Source organism: Aphelocoma coerulescens, chromosome 4, assembly GCF_041296385.1.
Source record: "Aphelocoma coerulescens isolate FSJ_1873_10779 chromosome 4, UR_Acoe_1.0, whole genome shotgun sequence".
Lineage (NCBI taxonomy): Eukaryota > Metazoa > Chordata > Aves > Passeriformes > Corvidae > Aphelocoma > Aphelocoma coerulescens.
This window is the reverse complement of record NC_091017.1, coordinates 14940603-14954869: the sequence shown is the minus strand read 5'-3', so window position 1 is coordinate 14954869 and position 14267 is coordinate 14940603. Positions and strand designations below refer to the sequence as shown.

The window sequence follows — 14267 nt, the reverse complement described above, 5'->3', positions numbered from 1 at the left end:
GCCCCGACAGCTGAAGGGCATGTACCCACTCACCCTGGCCCCTTGGGTACTGTCCCCTGCAGAGCCACAACCTCATGCTGTAAAAGTGACACAACAGCCCAAGGCTTCATCTGTCAGCATCGAAACCCACATTGTACAGCTTGTCCTGCCACGTGAACAAGGAAGAAGCGCCTGGGTGGGATTTAAAATAATGTGATTTTAAATAATATGTTGTTTATGTGCTTGCTGATAGGAGGAAAAACCCAACCAAATGGCACATAGGGTAAAACAGGCTTTACTCACAATAACACCTTTTGCCTGCTCACCTGCATCTCTGCTGCAGGGGACCTGGTACCAGAGGTCACCACTGGCACACAGAAACAGTGGCCCAGAAGAGTCCTCATGCCCTGGGACATCTTTCCAGCACCCCAGGAAGAGCAGCACAACCCTTGCTCACATTGCAGGAAGTGACGGCCATAGTAGAGCAAAGCCCCAGGCCCAGCTCACTGGGGTCATCAGCCACATTTTCCACCCCACTGCGGGTTCACCGAAGGGCAGGGATGGCCTTTGGGGTGCCTGGAAATAGAGTGGGTGGGAATACCCTCAGCTTTGGCTTTCCCCCTCCCCCTAGCATGCTGTGGTTCCCCACACAAATATCCTGCTTTCTACTTCCCCCTCCCTGTAGTCCAGCCCCAAATTGCAGACCCTGCCACGCCCAGGAGGAAAAAACAGCAATACCTCAAACCACACTTCAGTGGAGTTTGGTCGCTTTAATGGTGATTAAAGAAATCAACAGGGTACATCTCATCTTTGAAATACAAGTGCAAAAAGGATACAGTATAATGTTTTCTGTACATTTCTTACAAAATATTAAAAATATTACATACATCCCATCCTGAAGTGGTACTTCACACCCTGCTGCGCCCATGCACCACGTGTGCACACCAGCTGTAGCTTTTCCTTGTTATGTGCGGGACATGGAGTTAATGGAAAGCTCCAGCTGGAGTCTGGGCAGATGTGTTTGGGGCAGTGGTAGGTAAATACAAGGGGTGAACACAGGGACCTTTCTGCCCAGCATGCCCAGGTGTGCCAAGCCACCACTGTGCCCCCGAGGCAAGTGGGCAGCATCACCCTGCTGGCACTCACAGCTCTCAGCTGCTCTCCAGTTTGATACAGAAAATGCCTTTTCTCGCTGTGGTTTGGCGTTCTCCCCGTGCCTGGCAACACCTACCCCTTCACTCCCTGTGTAGCCTAGCCCTGGCGAACCCGATTCCATTTTAACCACAGCATCTTCTTGAGAAGAAGTCAACCAGGCTATATGACAAATAAATTAATCCCTCCTCCCCCCACATCCCCCACGCCACTGAGGCAATGGGGCACAGGTCAGTACCCGTCCTGGCAGTCATTGTCATCGTAGTCAGCAGCAGGTCTGTGGCGGAGGGCGCCCAGCCGCCGCTTGTGGCCCCTGCTCTCCAGGCTCTGCTGGGAGCTGTCGTCCCCGTGGCTGCTGGACTCGCGGGTGGCATCCTCCTGGGAGCGGCTCTCCACGTCATCATCATCCTCCTGGGACTCGCTATTGTCACTCTCTGTGGACCTGCTGTCCTCACCTGTGTTGTCCTCTGGGCTGCTGTCATCCTCTGGGGACTCAGGGCTCTCAGCTGATGTGCTCGGCACAGAGTCATTCTCATCCTCCTCTGATTCCTCCACAGTGTCCTCTGTGGACTGGCTCTGGTCATCATCATCTTCCCTGGACCTGCTTGGTTCACCCTCTTCTTCCCTGGACTCACTGTCAGGTGTGGACAGCACACTCCTGTCCTCAGCAGAATCCCAGTCCTCCTGCCCTTCCCAGGTCCGGCTGCTGCTGTGCTCGTTCAAGGTTCTCACCACCTCCGGGGACTCCCCTGGCTCTTCATCTGACTGCTCATCAGTGCCCTCCCTGGAATCACTGTCCTCATTCTCCCTGGAGGGGCTGTCCTCTCCATCCACATCCCCATCCTCCCTGGAGCGACTGGAGCTTTTCTCCTCTGACTGGCTGTCAACAGGCTCTTCTGACTGACTGTTGTCCTCCACAGAGGGGCTGTCTTCTCCAGAGTCACCATCCTCCACCTCGGGGGACCTGCTGTCACCCTCCTCCCAGCGGTGGGAGCCAGCCCCCTGGGCACTCTCCCAGCTGTTCCCCAGGGCACGGGGGCCAGCGTGGCGCATCCTGTAGCTGCTGCCTGGACCGTCAAAGACAGAGGGGTCATCCCCCTGCATGGCTTCATCCTGGAAGTCATAGCTCTCCTCCTCCTGGCTGCTGCTGCTGGCCCCTCCGTGCCTAAAGCCGTAGTTCCTGTAGCGCCGGTGGTCTGCCCCGATGCTCTCGCTGCTGCTGCTGCTGCTGCTGCTGTCGCCATGCCCCCTGCCAGCCCCGGCATCCCCACGGCCAGCGTCGTGCTCGTGTTCCCCTGCCCCATCGGCACCAGCCACGTAGGTAGGGCCCTCGCCCCTCTCCTCTTCCCCGTTGGCATCAAAGGTGTCGTCCCCACTGTCATCCTCCTCGTCCAGGAACCCGCCGCCGTGGGACAGAAATCCATTGGCTCCGGTGCCGTAGTGGTCTTCATTGTCACCATCATCAGTGTCACGTGCATCCGCCTCCTATGGAGGTGACAAACAGAGATGAATGCTAAGCCAAGCACAACCTTGACCAATGCCAGGTTTGGGGCCAGGGAAGCTTTCCTGGCAGAACAAAACACTCCACTCACTCACTCACCAGGAAACCAAGGTCATTCCCATTGTGGGCGCCCATGTCCTCATGGTCCACCTGGTTCACATGCTGAGCCTGCCCAACTCGGCCTCCCATGTCTTGGCCACCGAGCTCACCCATCTCCCCATTCACGGCATTCCCACCCATCAGGTCCCTGGCAAGAGCATTTTCGCCTGGCTCCGGACTGGCAGGAGGATGAATGCCATCTCCTCCATCCAGGTGGTTGCCCAGCTTGCTGATGTAATCTTCATTTGCGGTATCCTGGAGGCAAAACATGACACAGTGCCTTGGTTTATTAAACACCAACCACAGCACACTTACTGCTGCTGCTGCAGGACCTCACTCCCAAGCCATGCAAGAGCTCAAGCCTTTTTATTTCTTGCACCTCAGCCCTTCAGTTAATTCTGCTGATACAAAAGAAAATCGTAGCCACCAACAAAAGGGCAGCCCAGAAAAGCCCAAACTGGGATAGTTCAGAGCACAGAAACTCCTTTCACAGGGCCAATACAGCAGAAGGTGTCAGGTGAACTGGGAACGTGCTCAGGGAGGCAAGTCAAAACAGGGTGAAACCAACCTAGCTTGAAAAGACTGAGCAGAGGGACAAAGCTCAAAGACCCACGGGAGCAGCAGATCCCTCCCAGGCTCCTGGTCCAAGGTTGCCTGCCCAGGGCTGGTTTCCCCTCCCAGAATTGCTCCCTGAGGGGCTGCTACCTGTGGGACAGGGGCACCTGTGCCTTACCTCCTGCAGGGCGCTGGAGTGGGTGGGTTCATGGCCAGGCACCTAAACACATCCAGGAGACATTTGATCAGTAATCAGTGTGCCTTGGCTGGGCAAAACGAACAGGTTTGGGGTGGGAGTGTCAGTCCAGGGTTACTTACGGGGTGAGCACAGGCCATGGCCCAGAGAAGCAGCACCAGGAATGCAGCCCTCATGTCAGTCATGGTCCCTGTGGCTGCAACAAGGAATGAAGTATTTGCACACTAGAGCAAAGCATTTGCATGTGCCTCTGGCTGGAACTTGGCCCCAAAAAGCCCTCCCAAATGATACAGCCTTGCCATGCTGGCACAGCGCTCAGCCTGGCATGTCATCAAACAGCCAGGGACTTGTCCTTGTGCCTCCTCCTGTCACCTCCTGTGCAGAAACCTCCCTTTAATTTGGGATTTGAAGTACCTAGCCATGCGCTGGCAGATTTTTTGTCTAAGCATCACTAAAGAGCAGGAAAGCTCTCTTGAATTTTCTGTTCCCATAGTAATGTCACCACCCAGCTGAGCTCAGTGCTTGTGACAGGAGCCTGCACCTCAGATGGGCAGCACTGTGAGAACACGGGCTGCAGAGCTGTACCCCATCTGGAGTCGTCCCCACAGCCACAAAAATCTTCCACCATTCCAAAGTGGAGCATCCCAATGAGATAACCCCACGGAGAGCTGCATCGCCAGGGCCCGCTGGGTCGGCACTCCAGCAGCACTGCTGCCTGGTAGGTGGATAAAGCAGTGGGGGCTTTCCTCCAGCTCTGCTCTCATTTTCCAAGCATTTTCTTTAACCAGCCCAGCACTTTGTCCCCATGGGACACACTGACCACACTGAACATCACCCTGCACCCAAAACACGATGGAACAAGCATGCTCCTGATTTCTTCCCTGACAAAGCAACGCCTACATCGCAGCTGACAAGTATCCTGCTTTCAGCCAAAACTTGTGAGGAAATCTACAACCCCTGTTCCCAAACGTTGCCATTTTCACTCCAGGCAATGCCGGATCAATCCAAAGAAACCAAACCCTTTACCTTAAGGTGCAATGCAAGCCCGTGTCTCCTCTGCTGGGGATGGGATGAGCTGGCTGCCCGTGTTGGGATGCTCCAGGCTGTGTGTCCCCGGGTGGCCGGGCAGGCATTTAACCGCTGGCCAGTACCAGCCCCGGGCCGGGGGCAGCCAATGGCACCGCCGGGCAGCGCTGCTGCGCCTGGAGGTGTCACCGGGAACTGGCCTCCCACGCTTCCTCTGGCCTCCGCCAGGACGCTGGCCCTAAAAAAGCTCCTTGTGGTTGCAGGATGACGAGACGGGCTGGCGGTTAATGACGGACTGCTCTGGCCCTCTGTTTTGACAGCTAAATCTATCCCATTCACACACTTCCCGCTGTGACACACACAAACAACTACGGCGTCACCCACGCTGAGCGCTGGACCCCATCCCAGGGATGACATCCGCCTAACCCGTGCACTTGGGAGCAGTGTTTGCCCTGTGCCATGGGCCAGGGTGCTGAAACCCACAGGGGACCATTTCCCTGCCAGGTCTCAGCCTTGCCCTGTACCTTGAGGCAGGAGCACAAAACCACGCTAGAAAGAGAGGGCTTGTCTTATTTTTGTGCCCACACAGGCACTTGTGCCAGGGAGCAGGGAAATACTAAATGGAGGTGTATAGGGAGCATCCCACACTCTGCACTGAGTGTAGCATTCCAGTGCTCCTTCCAGCTGCTGGACAGGGAGAGGATGAAACCTCTGCTCTGGAAAACTCAGGCCACAATATGTGCCATGGGGACATGGACAGGGCTGCAGCTTTGCAGGCATTTACAGGAGATGCTGGCACTGAGAAATAAATGACTGAAGGAAACTTGGGCAGGGTCAGGATTGAGACAGAGCTCTGTAAAATGCAGGTTCTCTGAATTTGCCCAGGCTATAGAAAACAGCATCCAGATGGCTTGCCTCGTGCTGGACAGAGCATCTTGTGAAACCAGACACGTCAGTCTGCTGCTGGGTTTAATTTCATTCTCACAATCTCCTGCTGTTTCCCCCCCTTCATTACCAGCCCACAGTCCATGTGTGTCTGCCCTGTGAGGACTGCAAGGTGCCGAATGTGATGAGCATCCTTTTTTCTCCTTCCTCCTGCCCCCCATGCAAGGAAGCCCCAGTGTAACTCGGCCCCACTATTTTCCCCACAGCCCCTTGGCCTCGAGATGGTCACCACCAAGCCACTCACTCTCATGCCCATACCTTCAGCAGATGTTTTCCCTCTTCTTCCCTACCTGATCCCTGCTGCAGATATTGTGGGATGTATTTTCCCTTTGACCTGCGACAAAATTATACCCCTGTCCCCAGCCAGATATGAGTTCATGTTGCCAACCTTTTTTAGGCACCTCCAACAATTACCATGTTTTGTTGTATTTTTTTTTTGTAATGTCAAACCTGCATTTAACTCAGCCCCCAAAGATCTGGTGCTGCCTCATGTCCAGGTGCTGTGGTGCAAAAAGGAGATAAACACCAAGCTCTACATGCCCAGCTCTTTTATAACACAGGTCACCCATTACCCCACCAGCCACCATCCAAAGGTCACTTCCCTCCTTTCCACTGGCCCTGAAATACCCACAGCACCAGCACACCCAAAAATGCTCACTGCCAGCACCCCAGCCTGACCCTCGTTCCTGTAATCTCCAATAGCCCTGGGTCAAACAACAAGGTCTGTTCCCCAAATCCCTTCCAGAGATCATCCTACAGCATTAGCCACACTGCCCAAGCAGATCTGCCTGTGTTTTGCAAGGAAAGGAAACCCCAGCCCACATATTGTAACCTTACAATTAACCTTATAAAGAAAAAAATTATTAATTATTATTTCTGTTGTTACGTCAGAGGTGAGAAATGGACTGAGGGTGGGAGCAGCAGCTGTCTGATGGGTGCTTTAAATGCCACTGGGCATTTCCCCAAGTCCTACCCTACCAAGATGCTCAGTCTCTGGAAGGAAGATGGGGGAAACCTGGCACCATCAGACTACCAGGGAGGAGGTGGCCAAGTGAGAAATGAGAAGACTGGCAGGGCTGGTAAGAAGATGCAGGAATATCACTTCTCTGTTTGACAATCTGGACTGCGTGGTGTCCATGAGAACAGAAGAAATAAATGAGTGCAGACAGCAGGAGGGATAAGAGATGCCAAAGCCAAGAGTAAAGCTTGCACTGCAGAGAACCAGCTGGCGGAGGAGGAATGTAACAGCTGCCCTCCCCCACTGATCAAGACAGCTCAGCATCAAAAACTCAAGAAAGTGATATTGTTCAAAAAATCACCATTCCCTCTCTTTTTTTTCAGTCCAGGGTATTTTAATAATATTAATGTTGCTGATGCACTTCTCTCCTGAACAGACCTATGGGTTTTGACAGCAGCATCAAAAGGAAAAGGATCAACGAATGAACTGGAACAAGGAAGACTAGGATGAGGGCAGGACCCAAGACACGTCCTCAGCACTCAACACCAGCTCCTACCTTACGGTCAGATTCAAATCCAAATCCCTTTGCCCTACACTTTCTGGTGACAGGTGTTATAATGCAGTTTCATTTTGCTACCTGAATAAACATTGTCTGTGTTTCACAGCATTAACGTGACACAGAACCCAGTAGATAATGATGACATTTTAGGTGTTTGAAAAGCAGCACTGATATTCCAACTCCTTCTGGGAGCAAGCCTCAAAGCTACAAATGCTGTGATAAGAAATTACCAGTGCGTTTGTCACAGCATGGAGGCGTGCACAAGTTTGGTTTCTGCTAACCCTCTAAAATATGTTACATCTTGCTGGTAAAAAACATCTCATGGGAGCCTGAGTCGTGGGGCCCTGAATTACAGACACACACAGGGCACCTGCTAATGCTAGACCTCTGCACAGGACTGACAGCCCTCTCCCCTGGCCTCCTGACAGCACAGGGGTAGGATCATTAACCCACCCTTCCATATTCACCATGGAGTTTCCTTTGCAGTCAGAGAAAACAGGCACTTTTAAGGCACCAATCATTTGCCCTATTTCAGGCATCACAGGCTGTTTGAAGTCTCTGTGACACTGTTGAGGGGAGGTGCCGACCTTATCCTACCAACAAGAAGCACCATGCCCTTTCCCAAAACACATGAAAGGCAAACTCCCAAAATGCCTCACTCCCCACCTCCTATGCCAGCCCCACACTCCCCTCACTTCTATTTCTAGCATTTTTCTACCATCCCACTCTGAGCAGTGGGCTCCAGCAACACCAGCACATCGCCCCTATGGTCTGTTGGGATGAAGGCTCACAGTGCTGTACCTGCTCTGTGCCACTTTTGCCAAAGCAAAATGCATGGAGCAATAACTGCTATCCACATCGTGCCCGCTGCAGCTGGAGCTCATGGCTGGACAGGTACCTTGTGTCATCCCTGCCAGATGTGTGTGACTGGATTGTCAGGTCCTATAAATCCATATTCATCAGTCAGCTTGGCTGAATTCACTCATTAGAGGCTGTGACTTCATCAGATGTGGATAAGGATGTCTCATTTCTGCCCGATCACTGTAAGATCCAACACGTCTTCCTGCACACAGGCACAACTGCATCTTGCTGCCCTCGGTCAAAATAAGGGCAGGGGAAGATGCTCAGCTCTGCCTCAGAGCAGAGACTGGTTTTGACAACGCTGGCACAGCTACCAGGTAGCTCCAGTGCCATGGGGCTGTCAATAGCTCAGCACTGACAGCAGTAATCTTAGAGACACCAGTGAGTAATTACAGCTCCTAACATCTCATTCAGAGTACAGGATCTTTCACAATCACTTCCTGCTCACAATTCAGCCCCTTGGGAGGTGAGAGAAATAAGTATTTGTAGATCACAAGGTGGAAGTGGAACAATAACACAGCCTTAACATGAAAAGCTCTCTGCACCTTTCACCCTGTGCTCGCTCCCACTCCAGCTGGAATTGCAGAGCTCTGGAAAGTCGTGCAGCATCAGTGCTCTCAAGAAGGAAAATACAGCAGTGATCAGGGGCCAGCCTTGCCCTCACATCAGTGAGCTCCTCAGGGTGACATAGGAGCAGCTGTGCTGTGTGTGTGGGTCAGGTGCATGTCTGTGTCCTGAGTCACAGCACCCTGATTTTTTGTTGGAGGGGAAAAAAACGTCAGGAGGAAATGGCTGATGGAAATGATTGTACGAAACAGGCACTGCACGAGTGCAAACGGGTAATGCGGAGGCACAGGCTGCCCAGAGTGGGCAGTGAGGTCAGGGCAGGGCTGGCAGCTCAAGGGATGAAGATGTCTGTATGGAGTGCCAGATCCTCCTAGAGAGTGGTCAGCACTCCTCTGATTCCTGTACTGTCATTATGGCTCACTTGGGCTAAATTTATTGCTGCTCAGTGTAGCTGGACAGGAAGCATTACCACAGTCCCCTGGGAGCCTGGAAAAACCGGACAGACACCATCAGTGCAGCTCTCAGCAAGAGACTGGCAGCAATTTGTCTCATACCTCCAAAGGACATTTGAATCCTCAAAATCCTGATAACACTAAAAAAAATACCAGAAGGAACAAAAAAAAACAACCCCCCCAAAAAAACCCCCCAAACTCCCCAGTACCAAAACCCAAGCAATGCCAAACAACTCACAAAAGCAGAGAAGTCTCAACCCAATACAACCACAGAAAATAAAAGCACACCACATCACACATTCAGTGACTTTCATTTGGTTCACAATCTAACTTTCTATTAACTATTATTATGTGAGTGATGTACCCACATCTTTCACAATATTCCATATAGCACAAGGGTCTATGTCATAGAAAAAATAAAAATCCCACAGAAGCTACTCTACATTATACAGGAATCTAAATGCTTATGATAAACCACTTTTCAGCAAGAAACAAGTATTAAATTCAAGGAGATGTTTCTTGGTTTTCTGTAGTTCTTAAAAAGGTGGTTAAATACTGGGGGGAGGGGTAGGCCAAGCTTAAGCATTATAGTAGTGTTCTGAATATCAGAGCAACAAAGAAAAATCTGCAGTTGCTTACTGAAAGTTATTTTTCTGAAAATAATACATGGGATTGTTGGTGACAAGCCTGTATGAGCACTCAGCCAGCAGCCAAAGTGCTCTGTAGGTGTGGGTGGGTAAGGGCAGGGAGTCTTTCCCTTCTGACATGCTCTTAAAGCACAGAGGCATTGGGGCTGATGTGAAGCTGTGCACAGCTGACTTCCAGCACCCAAAGATAGAGCTCAGGAACATCACCACAGCACCCACCTCTGATCCTGAGGCAGGGGTCTGCATTCCTGCTCCACTTTCACAGGGACTGCAGTAGGAATTGAAGCTGACTGCTTTTAAGACCTACATTTATAAGACCTTCAACTTATTCCCCCAGTAATCAGTTCACCCAATTCAGATACCAGTTATAAGGCTGGATCAAGTGTTCACTGTTAACACCATGATGACTTTAACACTCTTCCTTGTTTGATGAATAAAGCTTTTTGATGTTGATGAATGAAGCTTTTTCTTCTCCCCCTAGTTGTTCTTAATAATATTGTACCAATCACCAAATGAGCAGCTGTAAATGACTGATGGAGTCTTACACAACAGCCTAATTCTGCTGGGCAAGTGTATTCACACTCTGTTAAACTTCCAGCAGAATTCAATGGTACACCTCAAAGGAGTTGCATACGTGTGATTGCACATGCCCATCACTACCTTTTGACTCAGTCTAGTTCCTCTTCACTATTCTTGCTGGAAATTCCTCGTTACTCAGTGCTTTTTTTCTGAGTGCAGAATGCATACAAGAATATTGCACAGGAGATAAGAAGCAGGAATCAAAAAATGTTCATAAGAAATGAATATTGGATAAGCATTGACCCTTGTGCACAGAATTCGATTTTGCATAACACAAACAAAGATGTGAAAATATGTTTGATAGGCAAACAGGGCAGACTGATGCAAACAGATGAGAGCAAGGTGCTGTCTGGGGAAGCAGGGTGGAGAACAGGTGCTGCCTGTTCCCTACCTGCATGGTCCCACAGCAGGACCAGGAACGCAAAGCTCCCCTCCAACTGTTTTTAGGAACTTCAGAGCTCCAGTTATTGACAAAAGCTTTCCTGAGGGTTTCTAGTACTTGTGACTCCTGACATGTCTGCAAAGCCCGGCACTGCCTGCTCCAGTCACGTATGTAACTGTGCTGCAGGAGCAGCCCTGCTCTGCCCAGATGTAATTACATGGTACATGCTGTGGCTTTCTATGAGGAAGTGGCATCACCACCTCTGTCTTCTGCCAGGCTCTTCTCCAGAGGCAGCCCAAATGGGAATGCAAAGCCATGAAAGGACTTCCTTCGTCTGCCCAACCACACGGGAGCTGGAGGATCCCTGGAAAAGTCACCCCAGCTTATGTGCCAGGGCATCCTTTACCTTCAGCAGAGTCTTGGCACTCCTTACTGAAGAAATCAGGCCACAAAAGCTGATCTGTCTCACCCATAATCCCATCATCACTGTGGGTTTAAGAACTTCACTACCCAGCCCACGTTCAAATCTTGCCCATGCCCACAGCCATCATCTCTTCATGTGACTAATGTGCTCCAGCAGGTAAGCTCAAATCTTTCCATTCCCTCCAACCGAAAAATGAATGGAATAAAGGGAGGTCTCAGTTTGATTCACTTCCCCATTTTTTTTCCTTTCAATGAAACCAAAAAAAATAAAGCCAGTGTGAGCTGGCTGAGCATTAATGCAAACTGTGCACTCAAACAGGCGTCATTAAACCCCACTCAGTTTTGGGATCTTTTCCAGAAAAGCCCATAATTTTCCATTAACAAACCCAGCCCTTGCTGTGCTGTACCAGGACAGCCTCACAGCCAACAAGGGGCTAATGGCCATGATCCCAACACAGTGGTGCAGCACAGGGAAATGCTGCCATGATGCAGGTGTGGGATGCAGCACAGAGGGGCTGATGTGTGGGAGCAAGAGATGGGCATGGGCTGGGCACTGCAGATCCCTGAGTGATACACAGCTCACCAACATTTGGGCCAAAACTTCTGGCTTTAGGGGGTAACAAAGAAACTAGAAAATATATAGTATTATTGAGAATTCTACGTGTAGAAATATTCCAAATTATTATCCTTTCTTTCCTTTTCTGTAACGGTTAGGTCCTGAAGTGGTGGCCATGGAGATCTTGCTCTACACAATGTGGGGTGCTGTTGACAGGCTGTTCTTTAATGGCTGTGGACCTAAGGAGATGAATTTCTGGGGAAAAGCAGGCAACACAGATCTCTGAAAGATGGTTCTTCCACACAAGTGCTTTGCTTGCTCCCCGTTTGGGTCCTGCTTCCCTTTGAGCACAGAGAGAAAGGCACCCGTGCCCACACAGGGAGAAGGTACAGCATCCTTCCCCTTCCCACTATCTCATCCCATGGCAAAACTATAATTTGATTCCTCTCTCTTCAGATATTTTTGGATTTTTCAGCACTGAAATTAGCATAACTCATACAGACAGGAAGTTGTTGCTACAGCACTGGAGAAGGATGCTTGGAAATGAAAACCAGTCTTTGATCAGAAAGTGATCTCAAAAACCCTTTTGATGAAAAATACCAAAACAGGCATATAAAAAAAGGCCTATCAAAAGAATGCTCTACGCCTTTACTGTCACTTAATTTAGGCAAAAGACAATGGGAACACTTTTATAGCTGTACTGTGTAATTTACCAAGAGTTTCTGCAAAGGCAAAGAAATAAACTAAGTTCTTAAAATAAAAGAACAAGAAAATTAAACAAATAGAAATGGAAGTTTTACTACGTGAGGCACATCTTGAATACCCAGAGTATATAACCAGACATGACCATCTGGAATCATCCAGGAAGCCTTCACTCAAAAAGTAATTTGGCACCCCCACAAAAGATGTAAGATGGATCTCTATAAAAATCCAAGGAGTTCACTGAGGATGAGACACAAATCTTAAACCAGCTCAACTACATCAAGCTTTCTCTAACCCCAAACCTTGCCTAAAGAGGAAATGAGCTCGTGTAAATGCCTTCTGAGTTTCTAGTGCTGGGGAACAAGAGGAGTATCTTATGGAAAGAGTGTTTCTCTCTCCTCAGTCCTCCCTTCCTGACAGAAGGTCCCTGCCACCCCCTGGAAAGCAGGGCAGCGTCCTGCTTATTGCCCTCCCAGCTCACCCATCTCATTGCCCCTTTGCTCCCCTCTCCCCAGTAGAAATCCAGTGCCCTGAGCGACCCCAAACAGGCATTGGGACTGCAGTGAAAGCCACCAGCCACCCTACCAGTGATATTTATCTCCCCCCAGTGTCCTGTTCCCTTCTTGTTTAGTAAATTTTGTTTTGAAATAAACATCTCTTCAAATTCCTTTCCCATCAGAAAACTGAAATGTGCTGGGCGTGGATTGCCTTCTAAAACTGCTCCCATCAGGTCATTCACAAGTGGTATTTTTAAACTCCTGGCTGGCTGAACAGCAGACACTGCAGACATTACACCCACCCACCCCCAGCCCTGTCTTTGTCTTGTGAGAGGCTGCAAGACATCACACACGCAGATGGCAGGTTTGATAGGAACCTGACCTTCGTGCTGGCACCAATAACACACCCTCCTCGGTATTTATTTCTATTTGAGGAACAGGCAGTTGCACAAAGTTGAGGATGCATGCAGCAAGTGGAAAAACCTGAGGGAAGAGGGGAGCAGTCACCCAGGGCAGAAGCTGGGGACCAAAACCCTCCTGTTCCCTGCAAATCCTAAGAGCAGCTACCTGCTTCAGGGAAATGCCTCGTTGCCCCTAGCCAAGGCAAAATGCCCTGAGAGCTGTTGTCCCCAAGCTCCCAGGAGCAAGGGAAGCTCCCTGAAATGCTGGCTTGGAGGCAGGGTAAGAGAGGCCCAGGAGCAGGATGGGCTGGTTTAGCTCTACAAAATTACACTTGGGTTTTGCTGATTCCTGAGCAAGACAGAGCCAGCATTAGAGCTGAAATAAGTCGCTGACACACTATATGGAATACCAGCAGAACCAGGACCATGACAGGAGAGGGTGACCCTCCATGCTAAGACCATGCTGTTCCTGAAACAACAAGGAACATTAATTGCAATGTTGCACAATCCTTATGTCTCCTTATGGACAAAGGCTTTGCTGCTTGTCACAGAATCACAGAATCATTTAGGTTGGAAAAGACCTCAGAGATCATTGTGTCCAACCCATGGCCAAACACCACCACGTCAACCAGACCCTGGCACTGAGTGCCACGTCCAGTCTTTCCATGAACAGCCCCAGCGATGGTGACTCCACCACCTCCCTGGGCAGTCCATTCCAATGTCTAATCATCCTTTCTTGTGAAGAAATTCTTCCTAATTTCCAACCTAAACTTCCCGTGGCACAGCTTGAGGCTGTGTCCTCTTGTCCTGTTGCTGGTTGCCTGGGAGAAGAGACCAACCCCCACCTGGCTACAGCCTCCTTTCTGGCAGCTGTAGAGAGTGATAAGGTTCCCCTTGAGCCTGCTCTTCTCCAGGCTAAACGACCCCAGCTCCCTCAGCCATTCCTCATCAGACTTGTGCTCCAGACCCTTCACCAGCTTCATTGCCCTTCTGACATCACCAAAGATCACAGCACTTACTAAATAAACAGCCTTGACAAACTCTTTTGTGATTCTCAATGTGCTTTTTACATCAGATTCCCCATCACAAGTGAACCTGGCTTTTTTCCCCAGTTATATTTGCTTCATGGTGCTCCCAAATATCTGCAGAGTCACTTCACGTGGCAGTCAGGTTGGAAATGCAATGAAATGGCACCCATCCATAATATAAAACCTGGTTTTCCCCCTGCCC

General features: G+C 50.1%; 2 protein-coding genes across 2 annotated transcripts; both read right to left on the bottom strand.

The window, feature by feature from the left end:
• Positions 1–1362: 1362 nt before the first annotated feature.
• LOC138108960 (dentin matrix acidic phosphoprotein 1-like) lies at positions 1363–3679 on the bottom strand. The gene is made up of 4 exons (XM_069012084.1): positions 3605–3679; positions 3465–3506; positions 2732–2986; positions 1363–2616 (listed from the first exon to the last, which is right to left on the bottom strand). The coding sequence occupies exons 1-4, from the start codon at positions 3665–3667 to the stop codon at positions 1363–1365; spliced, it is 1614 nt and encodes a 537-aa protein (XP_068868185.1). The 5' UTR covers positions 3668–3679.
• An 802-nt stretch (positions 3680–4481) lies between these two features.
• On the bottom strand, positions 4482–14020 carry LOC138110137 (uncharacterized). The gene is given in 3 exon segments (XM_069014860.1): positions 4482–4946; positions 4948–5057; positions 13891–14020. Coding segments are annotated over 3 exon segments (705 nt in total).
• Positions 14021–14267: the final 247 nt, after the last annotated feature.

Bases quoted from the DNA above. Each gene is read 5' to 3' on its own strand.
- LOC138108960 (XM_069012084.1), bottom strand. From the start codon at position 3,667: ATGACTGACATGAGGGCTGCATTCCTGGTGCTGCTTCTCTGGGCCATG. The intron at 3,507-3,604 runs GTAAGTAACCCT...GGATGTGTTTAG, and splicing joins CCATGGCCTGTGCTCACCCC to GTGCCTGGCCATGAACCCAC. The intron at 2,617-2,731 runs GTGAGTGAGTGA...TCACCTCCATAG, and splicing joins GGAATGACCTTGGTTTCCTG to GAGGCGGATGCACGTGACAC.